General features: G+C 30.4%; 1 protein-coding gene across 1 annotated transcript in view; it reads right to left on the bottom strand.

Annotated features, from left to right (window-relative positions):
• Positions 1–8,231: 8,231 nt before the first annotated feature.
• LOC107441737 (agrin) overlaps positions 8,232–25,049 on the bottom strand; it is a 331,154-nt gene continuing 314,336 nt past the window's right edge. The window contains exons 25-30 of the mRNA XM_071183001.2: positions 23,558–23,669; positions 21,448–21,754; positions 18,504–18,585; positions 16,453–16,686; positions 13,035–13,138; positions 8,232–11,437 (exon numbers count right to left, since the gene is read on the bottom strand). Of these exons, the coding sequence (XP_071039102.2) occupies positions 11,292–11,437; positions 13,035–13,138; positions 16,453–16,686; positions 18,504–18,585; positions 21,448–21,754; positions 23,558–23,669 (985 nt within the window). The 3' untranslated portion in view covers positions 8,232–11,291. The remainder of the gene's footprint in view (positions 11,438–13,034; positions 13,139–16,452; positions 16,687–18,503; positions 18,586–21,447; positions 21,755–23,557; positions 23,670–25,049) is intronic.

Here is a 25,049-nt window from a genome sequence, read left to right as displayed (position 1 = left end):
GAGCAGATTTGTTGGCCACTCTTTCAGGGGCATCCTCTTAGGTGGGCCAACGTTGCTTCCCTAGTAAGGACAGATAGTACAGAGAATGAAAGAACATTCCCCTAGATTCGAACCGAGAACCTTTCTGATGCAAGACCAGTCTGGCGGAATAGTGGGTCCTTAAGCTCTATGACACCTTCGCCTATATAAGGCTGTTGCTGAAAGGCTTTTTTTCTGTAAATAATAATTATTAGCATTTTGAGAAGGAATAATCTAAAATTAAGCTTAACATATTGGCCTGTTTTATTTATAGGACAGTTAAATTAAAGGAGGAAAAATGAAGGGAACATTAAAAATCAACATAAAAAGATACAGTGACATAAAAAGAGATCCACATCTCAAAGACAATTAGACTTACAGGAAAACCTGTTACAATTTGCAAATTTTGCAATTCCGGACTTATATAGAGACTGTTTTTCAGTTTTCCATCCATAAAAATCTTTCTGTCACTTTTTAAATCTTTTTTCAACCTTTGTAACTTTTGGTAATGTATCAGACCGTTGTCTTGTTAAATGGATAGTCTGTGTTTCGAATAAAAAATATTTAAGCATTATTAAAATTTTTATTTTATATGCGTAAGTACCTTGTATTGATCAAATTTTAAATTTTGCTTTTTCTATGGTTATTTTTACATGTTAACCGATATGGGTTAAAATTAAAAGCCTTCCAAATTTTGTGAATTATCTTCAAAATAAATTATGGTTTTCAGAATTTTAAAATTTCAGAAATGTAGTTGCTGAATCAAACAGAGAAGGTATTGATATGGATAGGGTCTCCCTTAGTCTATTTTCTATGAAATACATGCGTCATGTTTTTATGCTGGAAATTATACAATTGGACTGTGGTCATTGGTCCTAAGAGTGGTCATATAGTACGTTATTTTAAAACTATTTGAAAGGGGTTGCGAGATTTGATTGCTCTTTCTAGACTTACGTCTGGTGTTTTGGCTGGTCTGTCCATCTTGCAAACAACCACAATGTCAGTAGTTCCTACAATTAATTAACGACATTAATTAGCACAATTAATTAAACGTCCCCTGATGCTAAAAGTAAGTTGGCGATTACTTTACGGCCTGTTAAAATAGTACCAACTAGTCTTTTTCTCAGAAAAGCTTCAAAATATTTAAAAAAAAAATATTCATTAGATTTCAAAATTGAATATTATATGAAAATAATATTATAAAATTAAAATATTATAAAATGATAATGTCATAAAATATCATTGCCTTGCATTACAGGACTGGGGTGAGTCTTTTTTCTTCTACGGGACAGAACTCTTTTCGTTCTTCACCTCGGAAGATGCCGGTAGTGATGCCCATTTATCGTTACCCAGTGAGCACCCGTGAACCTAAGTCACGGAGTCGAGCAATATTACCCACGCCACACTGCCACAGATACCCGTTTATTAGGTGGACTACATTCACACATCACACAACAGAGAACAACAGAGAGAAACATCCATGCCCTGAGAGGGATTCGAACCCGCATCCATTGGCTTCCCAGTCAGGCGAGCTGACCACTCGGCCACCTGGCCGGCAAGTGGTGTGAGTATAGAACGGAGGTTAAGGGGCCTTATACCTGCATTATTAGGGGTGATGTTGGCATTTCACAAACAGTCACTTAAGTCTACATCCACTTATCTAGTAATTATAGATCTTATCTTAACTCCGATTTTTTAAAATGCAAATATATAGGTAATAAATATATAAAACATTAATATCGGTCTTAAATTTAGGTACTGTTGCATTAAGTTTTCTTTCGGTTTCCCGAAATAGAATAATACAAAGAATCTAAACATTTACATTTTTGTTGACTTTGTGAAACAATGAAATAAAAATAAAATTTAATAAAATAATACTTCATTGATATTTTACTAATTCCCGGTGTGATTACAAAACTTGTATTTCTCGTCCTAAAATTAATAGAAAAGTATCAGTCTAAAATGTAATTTATTTTGTTGTAATTAATTAGCAATATAAACAAATACACTACATAATCGCAATCGTAAAAAATTCCATAGGGTACGTAATTGATTAAATCAATCTACTTAAGTAATCTTTTTTAAGGAAGTGGAAATCGAAAACATCTTTTTTTTTCCTCAGTGAAGGAACAAAAATTAATTATTTTCCATTAAAGGGTAGTACAAAACCCCAGAGCAAAAACTAATTTTCTGTTTCTAAGAAAACATACTCTTTTTTACACACATCACGTTGTAGAGCCTAGTAATTGAATTCCATAGAAGAAATGTCTAACACTATTTTTAGCTTGACTACACAAATTATGTTGACGGTATTAAAACATTTTAATGGATTTTGCTCAGCTCATTTTATCGTTATAATTCTTTGTAAATATTTTATTTCATAAATAAATTAATTTAAAATGTGATTAATTTACAATAATTCCCTTCGCTTCTACTCTAATCTGTAGGCATAATCTTTTTCTGAAACTTCAATTATAATATTAATTTTTTTCTATGTTTTTCTTTATTTTCCGTAGTTACAGATCATTTTCAAAGGCCCAATAATGCTTTCTTCAGTGAAGAATATGTTAAAGGAAAGTTAGAACTGAAATTCATAATTGCTAAATAATTTTATTCGTCTCAATCCAGCATGTCTTCGGTGATTAGTAAAATTAAACAAAATCGCAGAATTAGAAAAAGAAACGCACTTAAAACGACTTTTTTTATCAGTTAAAAAGTTAGCCCATCTAGTCATTTTTTGGTTTTATAAAAATATGCTTTATTGCTTCATTGCAATTACATACATTTGCAGGCTTGTTTGCTTAATTTAGCTGTTGTTGTTGTTAATTTACGTCGCACTAGAGCTGCACAATGGGCTATAGGCGACGGTCTGGGAAACATCCCTGAGGATGATCCGAATGCATGCCATTACAATTTTGATCCTCTGCAGAGGGGATGGCACCCCGGCTTCGGTAGCCTGAGCGCAAAGTTGTGCACTTTACGGTAGAACAGTTTGACGAGGACCAATACCGCACACCCTCGGTCCCTACGCAGACTAATCCGAATGGTCAACCACCCGCACACTGACCGCAGCCAGTGATGCTTGATTTCGGTTATCTGCTGGGAACTGCGTCTGCTGGGAACCACTAACTGCGATCAATGTTCGGGTCTGTGACCACTAGGATAAGTCTGCGTAGGGACCGAGGGTGTGCGGTATTGGTCCTCGTCAAACTGTTCTACCGTAAAGTGCACGACTTTGCGCTCAGGTCGTCGGGCTACCGAAGCCGGGGTGCCATCCCCTCTGCAGAGGATCAAAATTGTAATGGCATGCATTCGGATCATCCTCAGGGATGTTTCCCAGACCGTCGCCTATAGACCATTGTGCAGCTCCAGTGCGACGTAAATGAACTACAACTACAACAGCTTTCAACTGTTATCTTGATTACAAAATGTTTTATTTTGAGTAACTTAAAACTCAAAACTGTTGTATGGATAACATTAAAAAAATCTGATCAGCATATACGGTGGTCAGAAAGCTGCCCTTATATTAGAAAGGTACCGGGTTCGAGTCCTGATCAGAGGCATGGACATTCTTTCCTTCTTGTCAGTACTGTCTATCCTTCTTACTGTGGGGGTAACGTAGTGACACCTAATAGGGTGCTCCCTGAAAGAGTAGCACCTGCCCATCTGATACTTGAATGAAAAATGTCAAATTGTCTGCGGGCATTGGATTAAAAAAATAACTCAAAAAATCTACCATAAAGTTTCATGAAAAGAAGTTGGTAGGTATTTTATTCACGTCCCACTAGAGCTACACTATGGGCTATTGGCGACAGTCTGGAAATGTTACTGAAGATGACCAGAAGACGTGTCATCTCAATTTTGATCCTCTGCAGAGGGAATCGCTCCTCCACTTTGGTAGCGCGACGACTTGTGTGGGAAGTCGAAGAAATTATTAATTTAAAGGATGATAACATTTTTGAATACTCTTTTTTGTTTTTGCAGTAAATAATACATTTTGGTTAATTTCTGAATAAAACTTCATGAAAAGTTTATTAAAATTGATTTAATAGAGAACATCACTGAAATAAGACAGATTATGTTTTCTTACAATGAAGGTTAAATAGAAATAATTCTTCGAAATATTGTTCTGAAGAAACACGCTATTAAAATGCTACATTATTTTTTGTTATTGCTTCATTAATAAAGTAATTTTATTTCTTCGGAAATACACTTGTTATAATTTAAGAAAAAAACATCTTTACTTTATTTTTAAGAAATAATTATAACTTGATTCCATTTAAAAGCATAGCGAAAGCATCTTTCTTGGTAATCTCAAGTTTGAGTGAATGCTATGTGCAAGTTGCAAAGGAAGTCACAGGCACACAAGTATGTTGATTAGTTAATTCGATTTCTACTCCAACAATTAAAAAGTGCGGTATTGCTTAATAACCTCCTAAATAAAAAGAATCATAACGTGTAAAAATTGAATTGATTCCGTTCTGAATTAACCTATCCAATTATTTATATCAGGTGCATTGAATCTGTCATATTAAAAAACTAAATCCTTTAAATATAATTATGCGTTTTATAAAACATAAATACAGTGTACTATTTTTTATAACCGTCGCTGAACTGCCGACTCAATTTAATGAGTTTACGACAACTAATGTTCAACTCCGTAGCCTTGTCATTTTGAACCCAGTCTAGAAGACAAGGGAACTCCTGGATCGAGTATTGGGAGAAATTTGCTTTCTTGGAGGACTTTTTGATGGAGCTAACCCGCATTTGCGTAACATGGAGAGGAAGAGCACGAGAACCTCCCACTTGTTAGCATGACGGCAAGGGGACTCTAACCCATGATCCGTCTACCACTGAGGATATTTCACGTCAGCACTGTGGTCGGTGCAAGCCGGATGCGGAATTCGTATCAACTGGCGTTTCGCCGCATTGGAAGGCGAACGCTCTATCCCCTGAGCCATCGCGGCTCAAATACAGTGTATTTGTGTAAAGTGATCCTAACAATAAAGTGTTTTTAACTCACTACAAAAAGAAATCAATGGTCACAGCACGTTTTGTAAAAACTTTTGTTAACTATTTTGGGAACTTATGAACTTGAGAAAATCGTGAATCTGGGACTTTCGATTTTCCTGTAACTATAAGCTTGAAAAGTACTTCATGCTCAAATTTGGTAAGTTCATATTTTTTTTTTCATTTTGTCATCCAGTCTATGTTAAATAGTCTGAAAAATGTATAAATTTTAAATGAAACTTAGTCTAAAATGAGCTATCGCTACCATGGCAGTACAGCTTCCAGTTTCATATATTTGATTTTTAAAACATATTCAAAGAAGTCTGTAGTTAATTAAGAAAAATATGTGTATTTATTGCATGTTTACAGTGTTAACTGCAAAATGATAATGTGTGTGAAAACACCCGGATTTTACAGATTTATTATTAGTAGTAGTACATTTAAGAGCAATTTGTTTACAGTATAATATTTATTTTATCAATTAGCGGTCTTATTAGTACTATTTCAAAACTATTTTTTATTTAAATTTATCAAGGCACTATTAATTTTACCAGTTTAATTTTATCTCTTAAGATGCTTAAAGTCTTTTGTACATAAAATGGAAGTTATCAAATTAAATAAACTATTTTGATACATTTGGTAGCATTTTATAAAAATTTGGTTACTTTAGACTTCTGTAATGAAGTCTGAAGTAATGTATGAAATCGTAATGCATCTTCTTTCAGTGTTTCAAAGTAGTGTATGAAATCGTACTAATTTTTCTAAAAAAATATTTTTCTCAGACATGCATTTGGGACTATTTCCCGAGTTTAAATTTTATTACGAATAAAAAAAATATTAAAAATAAAAGAAATATTAAAATTAAAAAAAAAACTTTTTTTAGCAGTTTTTAATGTTCGTTAAGTGCGCAAACCTTAATAGTGTTTCAGTATTGTGTTCTTTACCAATTGTTAAAGATGTACATACAGTCCTCAAAATAAAAAAACGGACCATCCTGAATAACTTTTGATCCAATCATAGGATCTTTCCGTTCTGGGACTCTATCTTAATAGTTCGAGGGGGTGACCTCAAATATGCTAATTAATAAGTGCAGACGATGTTTTAAAATTCGAAATCAGACACAAAAAAAAGGAACTTACTCTGAATAAACCTACCTATTTTTCAACAGATTTTGATTTCTGACCCCCAAAATATAGGGGATAGCCGTCATCTGGGAAATATGGTCCTAATAGGGTTTTCAGGAAAGCCATCTTTTGATCTTATGATCGGATTTTTAACTTCTGGGACACAATCTTAGTGGCTCGAGGAAGGAGTGAACTCAAATATGCTAATTAATAATTTTTCAAAGTCAAATTGATGAATTATAACAAATAAATTTCTTGAATATCACTAAACTAAAAATCATTTTGCATGTCATATGATTTGAAAAAGTTTACTTTCAGAACTTGGTTACGTTTGTTACTTTTAAATGTAAGTGCTTACTTTTATACTTTGTAGAAAAACGAATTATTTTCATCAATTACCTGAAAGTATGTTTGTTCATAATTATTATTTCGTCAATATATACTCTATAAAAATTGACGAAGTTTAGCGGTATTGAATATTATTTATGATCGTATGACGTTAAACTTATAAAGCCATTGTCTCAACGCATTTTTTTTTTTTTTTTTGTAGGTAACAAAATTTTCTCAGATTCAATACATCCCATTTTCATGTTTAGAGATATTTTCTAAGTTTATAATGGTTCAGTTTTCCAAGCAGATTTATATTTAATTTTTCGTAGTCGATCAAAGATCAACTTCAACACCGCGTACGTTAAGTTTGCCTTTTTGGAAATAATATTTTTTCTTTTGGAAACATCTTCTAATTTTGATTAATACTTTAATCCCGTTGAAATTTAAAATTTTTCGATATTTTTCCCAACACGTGGTCAGGAGCTATCATTGAGAATTGTTTAAGAATTGTTTGAGAATTGTTTTAAGTTGTTTAAGAAGCAGCTAAGTAGAAGATTCACAATTTCTTCTTTAAAAGACTGTTTTAATACTTCGTATTATTAATTAATATAGTAAATCTAATTTAAAAAATCCTGACTTAAAAATAAATATTTTTTCTTTGAAGGCAGGCCCTTTAAAGAGATTAACAGACTGAAATCTAAAAAGTAATGCTTCTTGAATCACCTCTTTTTCTTAAATTTCAACATTCCGGTTGGGATGATTAGAATCAATTATTCCTTATGAACTAGCTAATGAAGGGAAAATATTACTTAAAAATCCTATATCTACTAATTTTTGAGCCAAAGAACTATAATTTTTCTCCATCATCTTCCCTCTCTGAGGCATTAAATAATAAAAATATCCTTTTCAATTTATTTTCTATTTTTACCCTAGCTGGCCTAGGTTAGCTTGATGTAATAATAAAATATTATATCTAAATATTGTTAAAAAATATGAAGATGTTAATAAAAATTGAATTATTTCAAGCGTTCAAAAGTCGGCACACATTTTCAAGATTCACCAAACGTCGATTGGGGAAAAAAAGTGAAACACATTTTTGAGGCACTCGAAACATGTCGATTTTCATTACCATCTCAACGTTTTTGAAGCAAGTGAATTTTTCAAACATGTCTTTCCATTTAAGATTTTTGGGATTATTTATTTAACCAAGGTTAGTTTAGTTTGGTTTCGGTTACGTTAATTCTATGTAAAAGCAATGGTATTTTTTAAATCATTTTTTAAATATTCATAAAAATTAAAGGATTGGGACAAAATAATGATGAACCACACTTTTGATTTCTTTAGGATGGTTTTGCTTCTCTTTAAAAGAAAATGATTTTATTCAGAAGATAAAATTTTTATGCGCACTTTCTTTTAGTGAAATTTGCGCGAATTTTTGAAGTCTGGAAAGAAATAGTTAACGTTTGATATAAATATCTGTGAAAAATAATTAAGATTTTGAATATTTTTCTGGAAAAATAATTAACATTTTGCATATTTTTCTGGAAAAAAAAATTAACATTTCAAAGCAAAAATGCCATTGAGAAAGTATGGGTCATCATTTTACTAGCCCTTCAATAATTTCATAGCATAAGCAATTTCTATTTTTGTAAAAAAAATAACGTTTTGAAGACTAAGCTAAAAACAGTATTCGTGGTTCAGTTTGTAAGGGAAAAAATGCTGATCAATGAAATATAAGAAAGGAGATAATTTTATTAACAAGTATAAAAATTCTTTATTTTAAACTCTCATTTCCAACTGGTAAAAACACATATTACATAAAATAACACAATTTGTTTATTTAGAATATTAAAACAATGACAGTTCAGTGAGAAATTTGTTCGTTTAGTCAATTTTTGTTCAAAAACTATAACAGTTCAAAGCAGCAAACTTGGAAGCACTCAATACTTTTATTTGTAATTAAAGAGCTAGATTGGTGAATAAATTGTTAAGTGACATCTTAGTGCGCTTGAAACAATCAACTTGAAATAGAAACAGCAGAAATATAACCATATAAAACAAAGTATATTTTTCTATTTAAAATTTTTCTTTAAATACTGTTTTAACACATGTTTAGTTTGAAGATATTTGTGTCTCTAAGACTTGGGAAAAAGTTTTTAAATAAGTGATTTAGCATGCTCTTCCGTTTAATGTTTAGTATTGTTTAATTTTATCTTTGTCTTTTTTTAAATGCGAAATTTAACACGTTCTTCCACTTATCTTTTCAGTTTTCTTCAATTTTATCTATGTTACAAATACTTTGTCAATTTTATCTTTATTGCTAATCTTCGTTACTGTTACTTTGTTGTTAATAAATTTGAATTCCTTGTTAAAGAATGGAACTAAAAACCACTCATTTTTCTCTTTTAAAATTCCCTTCTTTAAATACTATTTTAGTATTCATTACGAAGTTATATGTGTCTTAAACTTGGGGAATTTTGAAGATCTTTATAATTTGTTCCAGTTATCTTTTAAATTTAATTTAATTTTATTTTTGTTACTAAACAATTACCTTTACTTTATTTGTTGAATGATAGAACGAAAAGGAAAAAAAAACTGTTTTTAATTTGAAATTTTCTTTCTTTAAAAAAGAACACTTTTTTTTCTTTAATTTTTTTTTCTTTTAATAATAGTATTTAAGTACGTAATTATTATTAAGGTATATATGTGCCTTAAACTCAGGAAATTTTTATTATTTTTTTAAATGTGTCTAAACATGCTCTCTTACTTATCTCTTTAATTTTGTTTATTTTTATCTTTTTATTAAATAAGTAAACTTGAATTTTTTTAGTATATGATGAATTTTCATTTTGGGCCTATTAACTAACAAAAGTGTTTCTTTCAAATATCAAAAAACATATAACAAATTCAATAAATGCTTCATTTTGAATTTGGGACAGGAATCTTTCATATGTTATTTGACTTCGGCTGAGATGAGTGACACAAAAATGATGAACATATTTTTTTTAGCGATTAAGTAGGAATCTGTCGTGGTGCCATCTGTTGTCGATTGTTAAAAATTGAATTACGAAACTTTCCATTCAACGAATTTAAAACGTTTTTATTCAAATACAGCAATAACTTTTTTTTTAATTTTAATTAGAAGTTAAATTATTTTTCTCAAAGGTATAAAGTTCTCGTATTTTTTTCTGGCTTCTGAAGCAGTTTTTAAAACTTACATAAGCAATATACTCAAATTGGATTTTAAAGGAAAGAAATAAAGCTATTATCCAAATGCAAATTTCAGAAAAAAAGTAGCATATAATTCTATTAGAACAATATAGTTTGCAAATGTTTCAATAAGAAATGCATAGAATTCATTTTGATTGTCTTGGTATCTAAATACCAGTTAAATAAAGTTTTATATCTTGAAATAAATAGATAATAACTGAATTGATTAGTTGCTCGAGAGTATATGTTGTCTTATATAGTTTTTTCTTTTTAATATCAATTCGAATATGTCCATAACTATATGCAAGAACAATTCTATCAAAATATTTTTCAAAAATTAGTTAAGGTTTAGGCTTAAAGTTGTGAAAGCAATCAAAGTTTAACTTTCCCTGATTCCACTCTTGCTCAAATTAGTAAATAGATTTTATCTTACTACCTTCTCTATTCAGGAAAGCAAATTTGATGATCAGAAGGAAAATACGGGGTTAGAAATTATGTTATCAGTTAGTATCAGTTTAATTGAAAAATCTTCTAATCAGTTTGTGTGATGTGGAATGCAATGCGGAAAAGCAATGTCTCAATCGAAATAAGTGTTCGATTAGTTTAAGATAGGTAGATAAGATGCTGGATTAGTTTTAAAAGAATGAATTCAGCCAACCTTAAGTTCGACCGTAAGAAAGAGAAATTATAATCTGTATAGATTTTCAAAATTAATTTAAATGTTTTTGTTTTCGTACTTTAAAATTTAGTTCTATTTTAAACTTCAGTTTAAATTTCTTTCTTGCATTTCGTTCTATTTCGTTCTTGCATAAGTTACGTTATCCTATATAAAAAAATAATTCCTAAAAAATGCGTTAAATCATGTAATCAATTTAATTTATGTAAAATGTCTAAAATATAATTGGATTCTTAACTATAATTTTCTCTCTCAGTCTTTCAATTGTTACTTACTTTCTTCAATGTTAACGTCAGAATGTTCGAGAAAAGTTTAAATAAATTTTTATAACTGACTTTTTTAAAATATTTTATATTTTAAATCGATATAACGAACGTTGGAGATAAATTTAGATACATTTTTGTAACTGATTTATTTAAAATATTTTATCTTTTAATTCGCTATTACGAATATTTCAGGAAAATTGAAACGAATTTTTATAACTGAATTTTTTAAAAGATTTTATATTTTAATTCGATATAGCAAATTTCGCCAATCATCACCAAAATTTTCAACTCTCCTCGGTAGATATTGTTTTTAACCACGACACGAAACACCAAACGTCCATTTTATGACTTTCCCAAAAAAAGTCACACTTTGAAATAGTTCCAAAAACGTATATATCAACAAGAAATTCTATATTTGAATACCGAGACGTCACTATACGTCTCCAATCCCTCGATTTCCTTTTGCACACCTGAGGGCGGGCTATTAGTTTTCCATATCTCCTTATTAGCTTCATATAGATATAACAAAAATGATGTTCTCCGGGGACATAATAGGGATACATCCCAGATGGCTTCACGAAGAAATATGAAGCTGGCTTCATCACTCTTTTTTTATGGCTTGTAATTACAACAGAGAAAGGCACTTATTGAATGTCATCAGGATCCATCACAAAAGGTTACTTCGCCTGTTCCATGCATCACCAGATGTAGTGGATCGCCGTCTATTACAACGGATTCTATACATCCTTGGAATCCGTGGTAGTAATCTTCGGGAAGGGCAGTGGGAAGACTTGGACAGCCACCTAATGATGGCAAATGGAGAAAAATTACATGAGTGGCATTCATCATACAGTTATTTTATATCAGGCTTTCCATAAAAATATATATATATATCTAATGATATTTAATTATAGAAATACTCTTCGTTAACTTAGAATATCTACAACTTATAGAAACTCCTTCTATAGAATAATTTCGAGTTTATGACAGTTATCTCTAGATGTCATTTCAAATGTTCTCATTATTTTTTTCGATTACTCTGCTTGATTTTTCTTTAATTTGCAATGCAATTCCATAAAATAATTTCTAAATTATTGAAAAGTATCTCCAAATATTATACATTGAAAACTGTTTTCGTATTTATTTATATACAAATTACATGAGTGACATTCATCAGTTACTTTATATCAGGCTTTCCATGAAAAATATTTATATCTGTGATATTTAATGATAGAAATACTCTAAACATTGAATATCTGATAACTTATAGAAATTTTTTCTATAGAATAATTTCGAGATTATGACAGTTATCTCTAGATGTCATTTCAAATGTTCTCATTATTTTTTTCGATTACTCTGCTTGATTTTTCTTTAATTTGCAACGCAATTCCATAAAATAATTTCTAAGTTATTGAAAAGTATCTCCAAATATTATACATTAAAAACTGTTTTCGTATTTATTTATATACAAATTACGTGAGTGACATTCATCAGTTACTTTATATCAGGCTTTCCATGAAAAATATTTATATCTGGTGATATTTAATGATAGAAATGCTCTAAACATTGAATATCTGATAACTTATAGAAATTTTTTCTATAGAATTATTTCGAAATTATGACAGTTATCTCTAGATGTCATTTCAAGTAAATGTTCTCATTCCAAGCTTACCTCGTGGGGAAAAAGCTATCGCCTCCCAACGAGGTAAATTGGGTTTGAATCCTAGCGATGGCTGGAATTTGAATTCATCACTCGACTCGTACCAACCTCGGTGCTGACGTAAAATATCCTCAGCGGTAGACGGTTAGAGTCCTCTTGCCATCAGGCTAACCATGAGAGGTCTTGTGGCTTTCCTCTCCCTATAACGCAAGTGCGGGTTAGTTCCATGGAAAAGTCCTCCACTAAGGCAAATATATTTCTCCTAATACTTGATCCAGGAGTTCTCTTGTCTTCTGGTATAGGTTAAGAATTACAAGGCTACGGAGTTGAACATTAGTAGCCGTATACCCGAAAATTGGGTCAGCTGTCCAATGACGGTTATAAAATATAAAGAATTCTATATTATGAATCTTGAATAGAATTCTAATAGTATTTTTTTGTTTTTGAAAGTGGGAAATTACATCTTATTTCAATTATATTACTTATATAATCATAGCATAAGCATAGAAACTAAAAACAATTAGTTCATTACAATAATTAATAATAAATCAAATGAATAACATGTTACAAAAACTAAAATGTTCGCATATCAAATATTGATTAATCAGTAGAGAAAAAAATGAAAAAGAATGAAGAATTAATAAAGCCTGACTATAATATACAAGATATTCAATGCATAATGTTTAACCTGGTATAACAAACTATTCAACTAAAATATTTTGATTAAAAAACAAACAAACCTATCCAATATACTCCATCTGTATTGAGCTCCGTTGCTCCTGGATCAGAAGTGTTGCTAACAGGTGGATTGTCATCTATAGTTAACGTACCATATCTCATATTTCTAAAAATAAAAATAAAAATTTTCAATACATAATTTAATTTTAATTTTATATAATAAAATGTATTCGTGCAGAGTATCCAAAATTAGGCTGATGGTTCTGCGCAATTCATAAAAAGAAAACAGTTGATGTAAAAAAAAAGTATTTCTTTATACATTATTCAATTAAATTAAAAATAATTATCAAAAAATTATGATCGCCGACCATCACAGGTTACCCATTGGTAAAATGGTTGTCTAATTCTGAGAGGTAAGTTTAGGCCTTGACATCGTTTTTCTTCTTGCTTAAACTCTAACCTTTTGGGACCCCGTGTCAATCAGTTTGGGACCCTCCTTATTTCTGATATTCACCTGAATTACTTTCGAAAACGATCCAGTTTGAACTGCAGGTTAGAATTTCTGATTCTGACTTAAAACAATAAAAAAAAATATTGTTCAAATGATGAAATTCTCTTAACTCAAAAAGTATTTTTGGGATCTCTCGGGTCCCATATCTCAAAAATAAGCTAACAACTTATTACAAAACAAAATTAAAATAATGGAAAAGAATTCTAAAAAAATTATCAAGCATCAGCAGCCGCCATAGCAACGTATGCGCACTGTTCAATATTACTCTTGAACACAGTTGAAAAGTGTGTTGACGTCCAAATCAGGTGCGCACGCCATCAAACACAAAACAACACCCATTTTGCCAATGAGTAAAAGGAAGAAAAATAGTATTATGCGGCAAATTATGTGATAATATGTAAACTACGTCTCACAAAGTTCTTGGGTTCAGTTCAGAGTGCGTCGAGAAAATGGCACTGTAATCCGCGATTACCGTTTTTTGTTAACGCTGTATTTTGATGTATGAAAAATTGCGATTACGACTCGTGATTGTGGCTTGGGGGCCACCTAAAAATATCGTAATGGGATTTTCATTCATTTAAAAGATTTCAAAAAAATGTGATTTTAGGTTTATTTATTTAACAAGGTCACTGCTTGCAGCGTCTTTTATCAAAAGTTCAAAACAGTATGTACCGAATACAGGAATACTGGCAGAAAAACATAACCCTGTTATATGTATTTGCTGCGTGAATTGTTTCCTCTTAGGAAAAAAAAAAACTGTTATAACAATGGCAGATTCAATTACTGTTAAGGGTTTTGTCCTCGCCACCTCGCCACAAAACCACTGGAGCAGAAATCTCAAATGATTGTTGAAACGCATACTAACAATATTTATAAATAACTATTTTAAGGTTTTATCCTCAGAAGTGAAAAACTGAATAACACCGATCCTATCTGTATATAAGTTAAAGCATTCACTCCCTAATTCGTTTATCACTAATTCTTTCTTTTCCCATAAAGTTAGAAAGTTAAAATTTGGAACATACGTTCTGTATGAGGTTAATAGAAAAACTGAAAAGAAGCTCATTTCGATATTTTGCAATTATCGCGATAATTAGGTGTAATTACCCTAACCGAGAGTAATGCTAGATAACACGTTTTTCAAAAGACAGAAATCTCAAATTTTGAGGGTGTTTCCTTTCAGATATAAAAGAAATACTAAAAAGTTTCGTTTCGATGTTTTGCAATTATTGGGGTAATTACCTCAATTGAATGTTAAGCGAAATTGAAGTTTGCTGCAAAGTTAGTATAAGTAATTTGACCACCTGTTCCATAGCTGATAGAAAGAAGAATTAAGAATTAATTATCCTAATTGATAGTTCCAATGATAATTCAAATTAACTGTTCCATGTCGGATAGAGAGAAAAATTAAGATTTAATTAGCCTAATCGATAGTTATGCAAATTAACTAGTTTTGAACATGAAAAAAGTCTAATATGGACCATGTGATTTTACCATTTACCGTGTTTATTATTGGTTATTGTATTATTATAATAACAGTAAATTTACGATTTATCATTTCATGGCATTACCCCCACTATCTCAGAAGACTGTTGAAAAACATTTTGATGATAAATTCCAGAATTATTGTTACAAAATATTACTCAGTATTCCCCATAAAACTGACAATCTGAATCACTCACAACCAATTGTGTAAAAAGTCTCAAATGACTGATGAAATTTCATGTTTCAATTTAATTTTTTTAATGTTGATTGTTTGCTGATTGTTTTGTTGATTGTTTTCACGATCAACATTAAAAAGAAACATTGTTTATGGTGATATTCAATTATTCAATTTACCTTCTGTATGTTTGTAAAATGACGGACCAGCTAAAATTATTTACCAAAGTAGAAAAGAGAGAGAAAAAATAATATTGTAAAATTTAAACCCTGAGAAATTAAGTATCTTAAGAACATTTTATTCGGCTTAATAATATAGTGAACAATAAACATAATACTGAAATAATAATTGATTTCACCAAATAAACGGAAATAAAATCTTGTAACAGTAATCAAGTTATTAATAAGATAGCAGCAATATTTCAGTTGAATAAATGATTTTCAGTTAAATACATGAAAACGATTGGCACAACACATTGAGAACAAAACCTAAAATATGACTCACCTCGGAAATTAATATAACTAATCATAATAGCTATCGAAACATAATCGTAACATCTTTTGGGAGCTGGTCCCGAAGAAGAAAATATTATAAACATCTACAACGAACTCTAAATCAATTCTCGCCGTGTCGAAAAAACAAAGTAAGGCAGGGTATGTTTTTAAAAAGTGCTTATTTTCGATTTTCATCTTTTAATAGCCCTTAAAGGTGCTTTTTTCATTGGGCGTTTTTGAAAAGTGCTTAATTTTCCCTTTACCATGTTGATTTTCGCCACGTATAATGCAAAAAGACACTGTTATTCAACGCATTCACAATTAATTCAACCCCAATCTATTTCGGTGTACAGTCGGGTAGTAGAGCATGAAAATGCCATTCGTTTTAAATGATTCAAAATTTCATAATTTTTGACAGTTGTCAAGTTTTTTTTCTTTTTGACATGGTGGTCAAAACCGGATAAAACCGTCAATTGTCAAAAACTTGCCAACCCTGCCTAATTATATACTTTCTAAAGTGCTTAAAAAAGTTTTTGAGTGCTTGAAAAGTGCTTATTTCTTGTTGAAAAATTGGACAACGTACCTTGTGAAGGTTCGAAAAGAAACTGCGCAGACTCCTACGAAATGTATAATAGTGCTGACATCTCTGAATTAGAATTAAAACAAAAATAAATGACATTCAACAAATTAATGTTGCTATCTTTTAAAGGTTGCAATTAAGTTGAAACACTAAATTCGAATTGAAAATTAATTAAATATTAATAAATGACAAATTTTTAAAACTAAACACCTTCAATTTTCATGATTCAATTTACCTTTCTATGAGTGCCGTGTGCCACCTTTCATCGTCCACTCTATGGAGACTTGTTATGAGCAATGGTTCCGTCTGTTTGCCTAGATTGAAACTGAGTTGAGCATATCCTTTGGATATGGCCAGAGACAGATAATCTCCTCTTATTGTCGCTCCCTTGTTCGTCCACAAAAGTAGACCTTTGTGGAGGGATGTCCGAAATGTCACTTCTATGTTAGTTTCCCTCTGTCCTTCCATCCTAAATTAAACATATCGATTTGGAAAATTAACTGAATAACATTTAATGGTGTTTTTCGTGCTTATTCAACAAGCAAACTCTAAAAGTCACAATGTACACTCCCTGGCAAAATTATTATATGCACTATCAATGTAAAATCTTAATTATCAGGTGATAGTATACAGCTTAATCGTTTTTACGCGATGGAAACCGCTGTGCACTTGTTTGTGTTCGTGTATCAATTAATTAAATTTGACGATATATGATAGAAATTCGACGATTGGATAAATTAGACGATATATTATATAAATATAGAATATTTATTATATCAAGTATTATATTAGTATATTATAATAATTAGACGAAATTATTAGACGCACTGTAGTTTTTTTTATAATGACATGCTTTGCACGAGTTCATATGCAGTACTTTTTTTATTTAAACATACATGTAATGGGTTTTTATGCAGGATATTTCTTATATACTTCCTATTTGTATTTATTTTTAACATATCGCATTACAATGTTAACTAATTGACACAAACGGAAACAAGTGCAGACCGGTTTCTGTTGCGTTCACGCGTGCGTCAGTCGCGGACGTGTTTTTGTGGTTTTACTCTCATGTTTCTTTGTTTCGCAGGTTTTAAACTGCGCAGTTATTTGTTTATTTCGTGTGCAGTGTATAGATAATCAATTGTAACATTTTCATCATGGGCAAAAAAAGGAGATCTTTCACCATGTAAAAAAGGCTGAACTAAAAGCCCTCTTGAATGCTAAAATATTTTTAAACAGCGAAACGTTACGGAGATTGAAGGTTTCTGAAGCTAGCGTACGTCGCATAAAGAAAAAAATTGAATCGGGGGACAAATTAAGCCCGAAACGAAAGAAAAGAGACGGAAGAATCTTATAGTGCGTCGAATAATTTGGCCAGGTATAATTTGGTTTAATAGCATGTACCCCGAACTCGAGGCAATATTTTTATTTGTATTTTAAACTGCATACTTTTTAGTTTAAAGGAATTTATTGAGTTTCGAAGTAATTAACAAATGTTAATAATTAACAATTTCTTCTCTAAAATACTTAAATTGCTACTTTAGCAAAATTTTTTCACCCATGTCAAAAAACATTTAGCGGTTTTTTCGAAGCTCTCTCACCGAGAAAAAAAACGTAGTTTAAGTGGCTTAAACTCGAAGCAAAGCTAAAGTTTAAAACTATATTAACCATTTTGTCAGAAATAAGTATCCAGGTTAAGAGTAGTATCCAGATCGGGCAAATGGATTGAATATTTAAAAATATTAATAATGAATATCAATATAATTAGAGTGTTTCAATTATCAAAACCATTTAAAATGTATATCTACATTTTCTCAAATTTTTATAAGCTCAAAATAATGCAGCATTGAAGTTACTTTTCTAACGAAAAAAACTGGAACAGCTAAACACTCAGCTCGATACTTTAACAAACAACTTTTAGTTCTATAAAAGTGGAGATTTTTTTCGTATAAACGGTTTGAATCATTTTCATTATTAGCATATAGAAAACTTGATAAAGATTGGAAAATTTTAACCTAACACTCATGAATAACAGTTAGGTATAAAAATAGCGTATCATTAGCTAAAAAGCATTATTTCATGATACGACAGTCTTCGAAAAACAGCCTTAAAATCAATTTCAGATTGTTAACTTTTTTTTAAAATAATACGAAGAATTCAAACAATACAGTGGAGTAATTTTTCAGTCATTAAAAAACCAATTATAAACGCTCATAGAAATCTTATCTTCTTGATGATAGATAATAGAATTAAGTGTGTAATACAAACTTACAAAGCATAACTTACCCTGTAATAGATTTGCTTGAAAAACTTAGGAAGTTACTTCCATCAAAAGAAACGGGTCGCTCTAAGTCTTCTTTATTAATTTCTAAAATGATCACAATAACATATTAGTTCTGTGAATTATTCTTTTAAATAAGTCATCAAAAATAGCCAAAATGCTGTATGAATTATGTGTGATAAATGAGAAATTAACATAAAACGGATAGTAATAATTTATGTTACTTTCATGGTTTTTAATTATAGCGTAAGATTCGAGGCACTTAATGACTCTATTGATCATGGATAGCCATTCACGTATGTAATATACTCTATATGACTTGTACTTGAATTCTTGTATTAATAAATTTTATTGCAAAATGTTAAATGTGGTAGTATATAGTAAGTGAAGGACCAACTAAGGCATAAGGGTGATACTGAATTTGATTCACGTTATGCGCAGTTCCAGATGATGACGAAATGCATGGACGATTTGATTTATTTCACACTCCAATATTATGGATCAAATTATCAAGAGAAGCAGTCCAAAGGTTTTGTTTCTGGCCTGTAGAACGTCAAGAAGAATTTGGCACTTACCAAATTCCTCAAAAACTAATTAAAAGTCGGAAAAGATAACATCTGTGGTTAAATTATGTTTAAAAAAAGTTAGTAATTAACAAAGACGAGCCGTAATGGCTCTGGGGATAGCGTTCGCCTTCTAATGAGGTGAACCGGGTTCGAATCCCAGCGATGACAGGCCGATACGAATTCAGCATCCAGCTTGCACCGACCACTGTGCTGACATAAAATGTCTCCAGTGGTAAATGGATCATGGGTTAGAGTCCCCTTGTTGCTAGGCTGATCTTATATAAACATCATTGTCCTAGGCACTAAATTCTTTTTGTCAGTTAATCTTGTAATATGTTTGCATAAAATTAAATACTTTCAAATGTTTAAAATTAGAAACTGCAAAACTCATTTTTTAGGGGAAAAAAACAGAATCCGAAAATCGGAATCAATTTATCAAAAAATAAAACATTATATAAATTGAAATAATTAAAAACTATGGAAAAATTCCTGTTTTTTTATCATATTACAAAATACAAATTTCCATTTAAACATAAATTTTAACACAGAAAAATTTGTTCATAGAATTAAATTTAAAAATAAATAGTCATGTTATTAAAATAAATGCATGTTTATGAAAGAAATGCAGCCGCGGGCGGCACATCGAGGGATGGCGGGCCACAGGTTGTACACCCCTACTCTACACTAACGAACAGATATATCACTACAAAGTGTAGCAAATTGATATAGCCGCTAATCTCCTTTTATATTGTTCCTTACATTTGTGCTGTGCATTTTTTTCGGAACGAATTTCCGATGCTTTTATATCATATAACATTGAAGATATGAACATGGATTAAAAAAAACTGCTTCATTTTTTTATGATACTCTGAAATTCAAAACACAATCGTTGGAGCAAATTATGATAAGAATTTGAGTTTTAGTAAAAAATACTGATTTTGTTACAATAATTTAAGCATTATTAGAAAAAATTTATTGCAGTTTTTGTGTTGTGCATTCCTTAAAATCTAAATATTGAAAATAGAAAAAAAAACTGAAAAATTTAGTTATTTTTTTCAAATTAAACACAAAACTTTGTAAATTTAGCTATAATAAAGCCATTTTGGTATGGTCTTTTTTGTATAGCAAAGCAAAAAGGCTGCATAAGTTGCGTCGAGAGGTGTCAGGATGCCTGAGGCGATTAGTGGCTTTTAAAACAAATCTCTTAAGGGAGGAAAATAATTTAATTAAAGGAAACATTGTAAAGGCAAGTTCATGCAAATTTAAAGCAATTTTTTTACTGAAACGCACGAGGAAATTATTTTCTGATAATGTTTCTAATGTGTTTCTATTTTCTAATAAAGGGTTCTAATTTGTTTCTAGTTTATAATAAATGCTTCTAGTTTTTTTCGTTGTTTATTTAAAATGAAATAAATATTTATACTTTATCTTTCTCTCGAGTAATATAATTCTCTAGCTTACTCGTTAAATTTATTTGAAAATTACATATTGTTAAAGTAAAACATTTCCGCTACAGCCCATTGTGTGCCAGGGGGATTATGAAGATTAAGGCTCAACTATTTCGAGATCAATGACATGATGGTGGAAATGTGCTCAGTAATGCACACTGACCGCATTTACTTTCCAGTCAAGCTGGAGATGATACATATAGACTTGAATCTGGGTGGGTTTAAAGTAACTTCAAGGGAATAAATATGTTCTTTACTTTTCATATTAGTGCCTAAACTACTTAGCTAGCGCAGATAATATACATTATAATTCTTCTTAAAATATTTTCCAAGAACCAAATATTCATATGTTAAAACTATTCATACCCCAGCAACAATTATACATTGACCCTTGTGGGGCTCAAGGTTGGGTTCAATATGGGTCCTATGTGAACATGGATAGGGGGACCCATATTGGGATGTCTAAAATTTTTAATATTGGTCCTATGCAGTGTCAATATCGGCTTATATTGGATGAATAATGGATATAAAATATCGGGTGAATCTGACAATTCTATATAGGGTCGATATCGAAAAAATATCGGCCTTTGAATCCTTATTGAGACAAGTTGAATGTTGGTCCAATGAGGGCCCGAGTTATTTTGCTAAGTTAAGTAAAATTTTTATTACATACAAAATAAGCGCCAGATTAAAAGTTTTATTGTCCTTATTCATTTATTGGATGTTTTTATTTTGGCTGTATGCCTATAGGGCTGATGCGCCCTTAACACTTCTTTCTGAATTGCACTCACTTGCATATATATCAGAGTTCTACTAAAATTTTTAATGATTTTTGCCATCATGTTAAAGATATTTAGGCTTCGCAGTAGTACTAATTTTCCCTGTATTGTGCATGAATGCGTTAAATGTTTTCTAAAAAAGTACACAACGCTTACTCTTTTCACATCTCAGTCCCCAGAAATGTAAAGGACATTTGCAGAGAGGCACATTTAAGCTGGGAACACAAACACCATCATTAAGGCATTGCATTGTATTATCACATGGTGGGCCCCTGTAACGATGGACACGATGTGACCAAACAGCGCGGGACATTAGTCTGTCCCATATGTCTCCATTTACGTTAATCCTTTGAATCGCTCCGTCCAGACCAACTTTCACGCTGGATTCGGGATTCACTATCTTCAAGTTTGGAACACCGCCAACGTACAAATTGTTCTCAAGATTCAGTTCTGTCAGGGATGCCTGGAATGATAAAAAGGATTTCAAGATGAGGGAGTAATTTATGTAGGCAGAAGGTTTGGTTTAGGGATCATCACTCATCATGAATTGTCACGGAGGAAGTGTTGTTTAGGGATTAAATAGGGATAAACTCTGCTTTTGTAGGGAATTGCTAATATTCTGCTAGTGTCTTTCTTGCAAAGAAACTAAAGTTCTTTTATATTTTCTACTTAAAATGCACGCTGATAGACAAGTTTTCGAATTTTAAAAATAAAAGGAGAAGATAGATCTGTGTTATATTAGTTCTAACAATTATATTTCTACTAATACATAATTATAAGCATAAATACTGTAACTTGAAATATTTTAATACGGTTAAAAATATAATTTAATGGTAAATACAGAAATTTTTGTTTTATAAATTTATTGAAATAGTGATTGATATTTACGTATTGAGGGTTTAAAGTTGCGGGTATAGAAGAATTAAAATTAAAAGCTGCAATGTTTAAAATTTGAAATCTCATATATTTTTTCATGAAAATTTAAAGGCATGTGTCAAAATACTAATTTAAAACATCATAAAAATAGTATACTTAAAAAAAAGATTTTAATGCTTGAAATAAAGAAGGAATTAAAATCATTTCTATTTTTTTTTCTGGTAAAAAAAGTGTTATTTGGTAAAAGTAAACAGTATTAGAAAGATGTTGCTTAAAAACATGTTCACCATTTTTCTACCGGTATTTTTTATCAATGTAAAGTAATACAATTTAGGCAATAGGTAGAATTTAAGCAATACTGGAGGTTTAATATTCAGTTAAAACCCATTTCTTTAAATGTAAATTCATTAAGTTCATAAAAATTTATATTCCTTAAGTTCCCGAAATGAAACCTAAATTAAGTCTTCAAGACCCAAAATCATCAATGCATGGCTTTGGAAATTGCTAAAATTTGCGAAGTCTAAATTTAAATTTTAAAAAACCTAAATAGACGAATTTATAAAATTTGAACAGATTAATAACAGGAAAGGCAAATAATGATATAATTGCAATTTATCAATTTTCGGAAAACCTAAATTTATTCAGTTCATAAAATCGTATTTCATCAAAATATTAAAATTCTAATTTCACTCGCCTTTTACATACAGATTTTTTTGAAATTGTAAAATTTTTTAATTATTTTTATAATTATAAAACTAATTATTTTTATAATTATTTTTTATTCGTATTATTTTTTGCAATACGAATATCTGAATTATTTCATAAATTTATACATTTATATTTTTTAAAAATATTAAATTTAAAAAAGTTATAATAATCATATTAGCTTTTATAAAATAGATAAATTTATATTTAATAAATTTATAAGATCTAAATTCAACCATTTAATAAAACCTAAGTATAATAAGTTCATAAATTCGTAATTATTAAAATTATAAAATCTAATTTCAAAAATTTATTTTTTTATATTTTCTAAAAATACTAAATTTATGAAATTATAATAATCATATTGTGTTTTAAAAAATAGATGAATTTAAATTCAATAAATTTATCAAGCTTATAAGATCTAAATTCAACCATTTTATAAAACCTAGATTTAATAAGTTCATACATTCTTAATCGTTAAAATTATAAAATCTTATTTCATAAATTCATTTATTTATATTTTTAAAAACATTAAATTCATAAAATTATAGCAAGAGCAGAACTCTAACAACTACCAAGGATTTATGTCCTTTAATATGTACCAACAATTTCTCAGTTTTACTAAGCACAAGAAAAATAAGGTTTGCAAACTCCAAAAACTAAACACACAGTTTTCTTTTCTTACCGGTGATTCTTTGGCTGAAATACGACCGTCATCAACTTGCAAAGTGCCGTTTTTCCACAAACGATTAACCTTCACCGAATGCCATTCGTTCAAAGATATAGGCTCCGGACTCCTGTGGAAATATAAAGAAAAAAAAAACTTGAACTGAGCAAACCACTAGAGGTAGCAGATGAAGATTTTCCTGCCAAAAAATGAATCTCCTTTTCTGGAATGTACTTACATTGAAAAAAAAAAGTGACGTGGAACTTTCTAAACAGCATTTTACGAATTTGTTTTTGATAGTTCACATGATTTGCGATCAAAATATACGACACTTTTATTTTCCCTGCAATTCAGTTGCTTCTCTAAGGCGACAACATGAGTCACCATTCTGATTTTTGTTTTCAACTCTTTTTTTTAATATATATCTACACGTGGTGACTATTTCTTTCTACAATTGCTTATTTCGAGCAGCGATGGCACAGGGAATAGACCGTTTGCCTTCCTATAAGGTGAACCGGGTTCGAATCCCAGTGATGGCTTGTCGATACGAATCTGCATCTTGCTTGTGCCGATCACAATGCTGATGTGAAATATCCTCAGCGGTTGACGGATCATGAGTTAGAGTCCCCTTGCCGTCAGGCTAACCGTGGGAGTTTCTCGTTATTTCTCTCCGTGTAACACAAATGCGGGTTAGTTCTATCAAAAAGTCCTCCACGAAGGCAAAGTTCTCCCAATACTGGATCCAGTAGTTCCCTTGTCTTCTGGATTGGGTTCAAAATTACAGGACTACGGAGTTGAACGTTAGTTGTCGGGAACCCAAAATTTGGGTCTGCTGTTCAACGGCGGTTATAAAATATAAAAAAATATAATTCCTTATTTCATTCTGAACAATTATTTCACTAATTTAACTTTTTTATTGCATACGTTTGTTTTATAAACATGTTTAAGGTACTTCGTTTCATAAAACTAGAAATTGTATTCTTTTAAACTAAAATTATAATAATTATTTTTTGCATCACGAGTTAATAACTTTTCCAATAATTTTCAATATTTCAAGTTTATTAATGCATACATTTGTTTCAAAAGCATGTTTAAGGTACTTAAATTGCAGAATGTTTAATTATGACATAAGTTTCATAAAACTAAAAATTGTGTGTTTGTAAACCAAAATGTTTAAGGTACTTACATTGCAACGGTTTCATTATGTCTGCAATACGAATACAATTTTATTTACATTTAGAATTTTGAAAAGTTTAATTTAATGTTATTTTAAATATTTTTTTTTTAATTTCAATGTTCATCATGCTCCTGGTAACAATCATTATGATTACCCTCTATAGCATTTTTTCTACATTATGACATTTACTTCAAAATCAATTATTTCTTATTTAAATGCGCAAAAAACTTAGTGATTTTGCTAATAATAATTGTTTTATATATGGACTGGACGTTTAAATATAGAATGAACATTTAAATATATAGACAAGAAAAATTATTTATCGAATTGTAT

Source organism: Parasteatoda tepidariorum, chromosome 7 (genome assembly GCF_982258835.1).
Source record: "Parasteatoda tepidariorum strain Cologne lab strain chromosome 7, Ptep-v5.0, whole genome shotgun sequence".
In the NCBI taxonomy this organism is placed as follows: domain Eukaryota; kingdom Metazoa; phylum Arthropoda; class Arachnida; order Araneae; family Theridiidae; genus Parasteatoda; species Parasteatoda tepidariorum.
The sequence above is the reverse complement of the archived record's forward strand: the minus strand, read 5'-3'. Positions and strand labels throughout refer to the sequence as shown.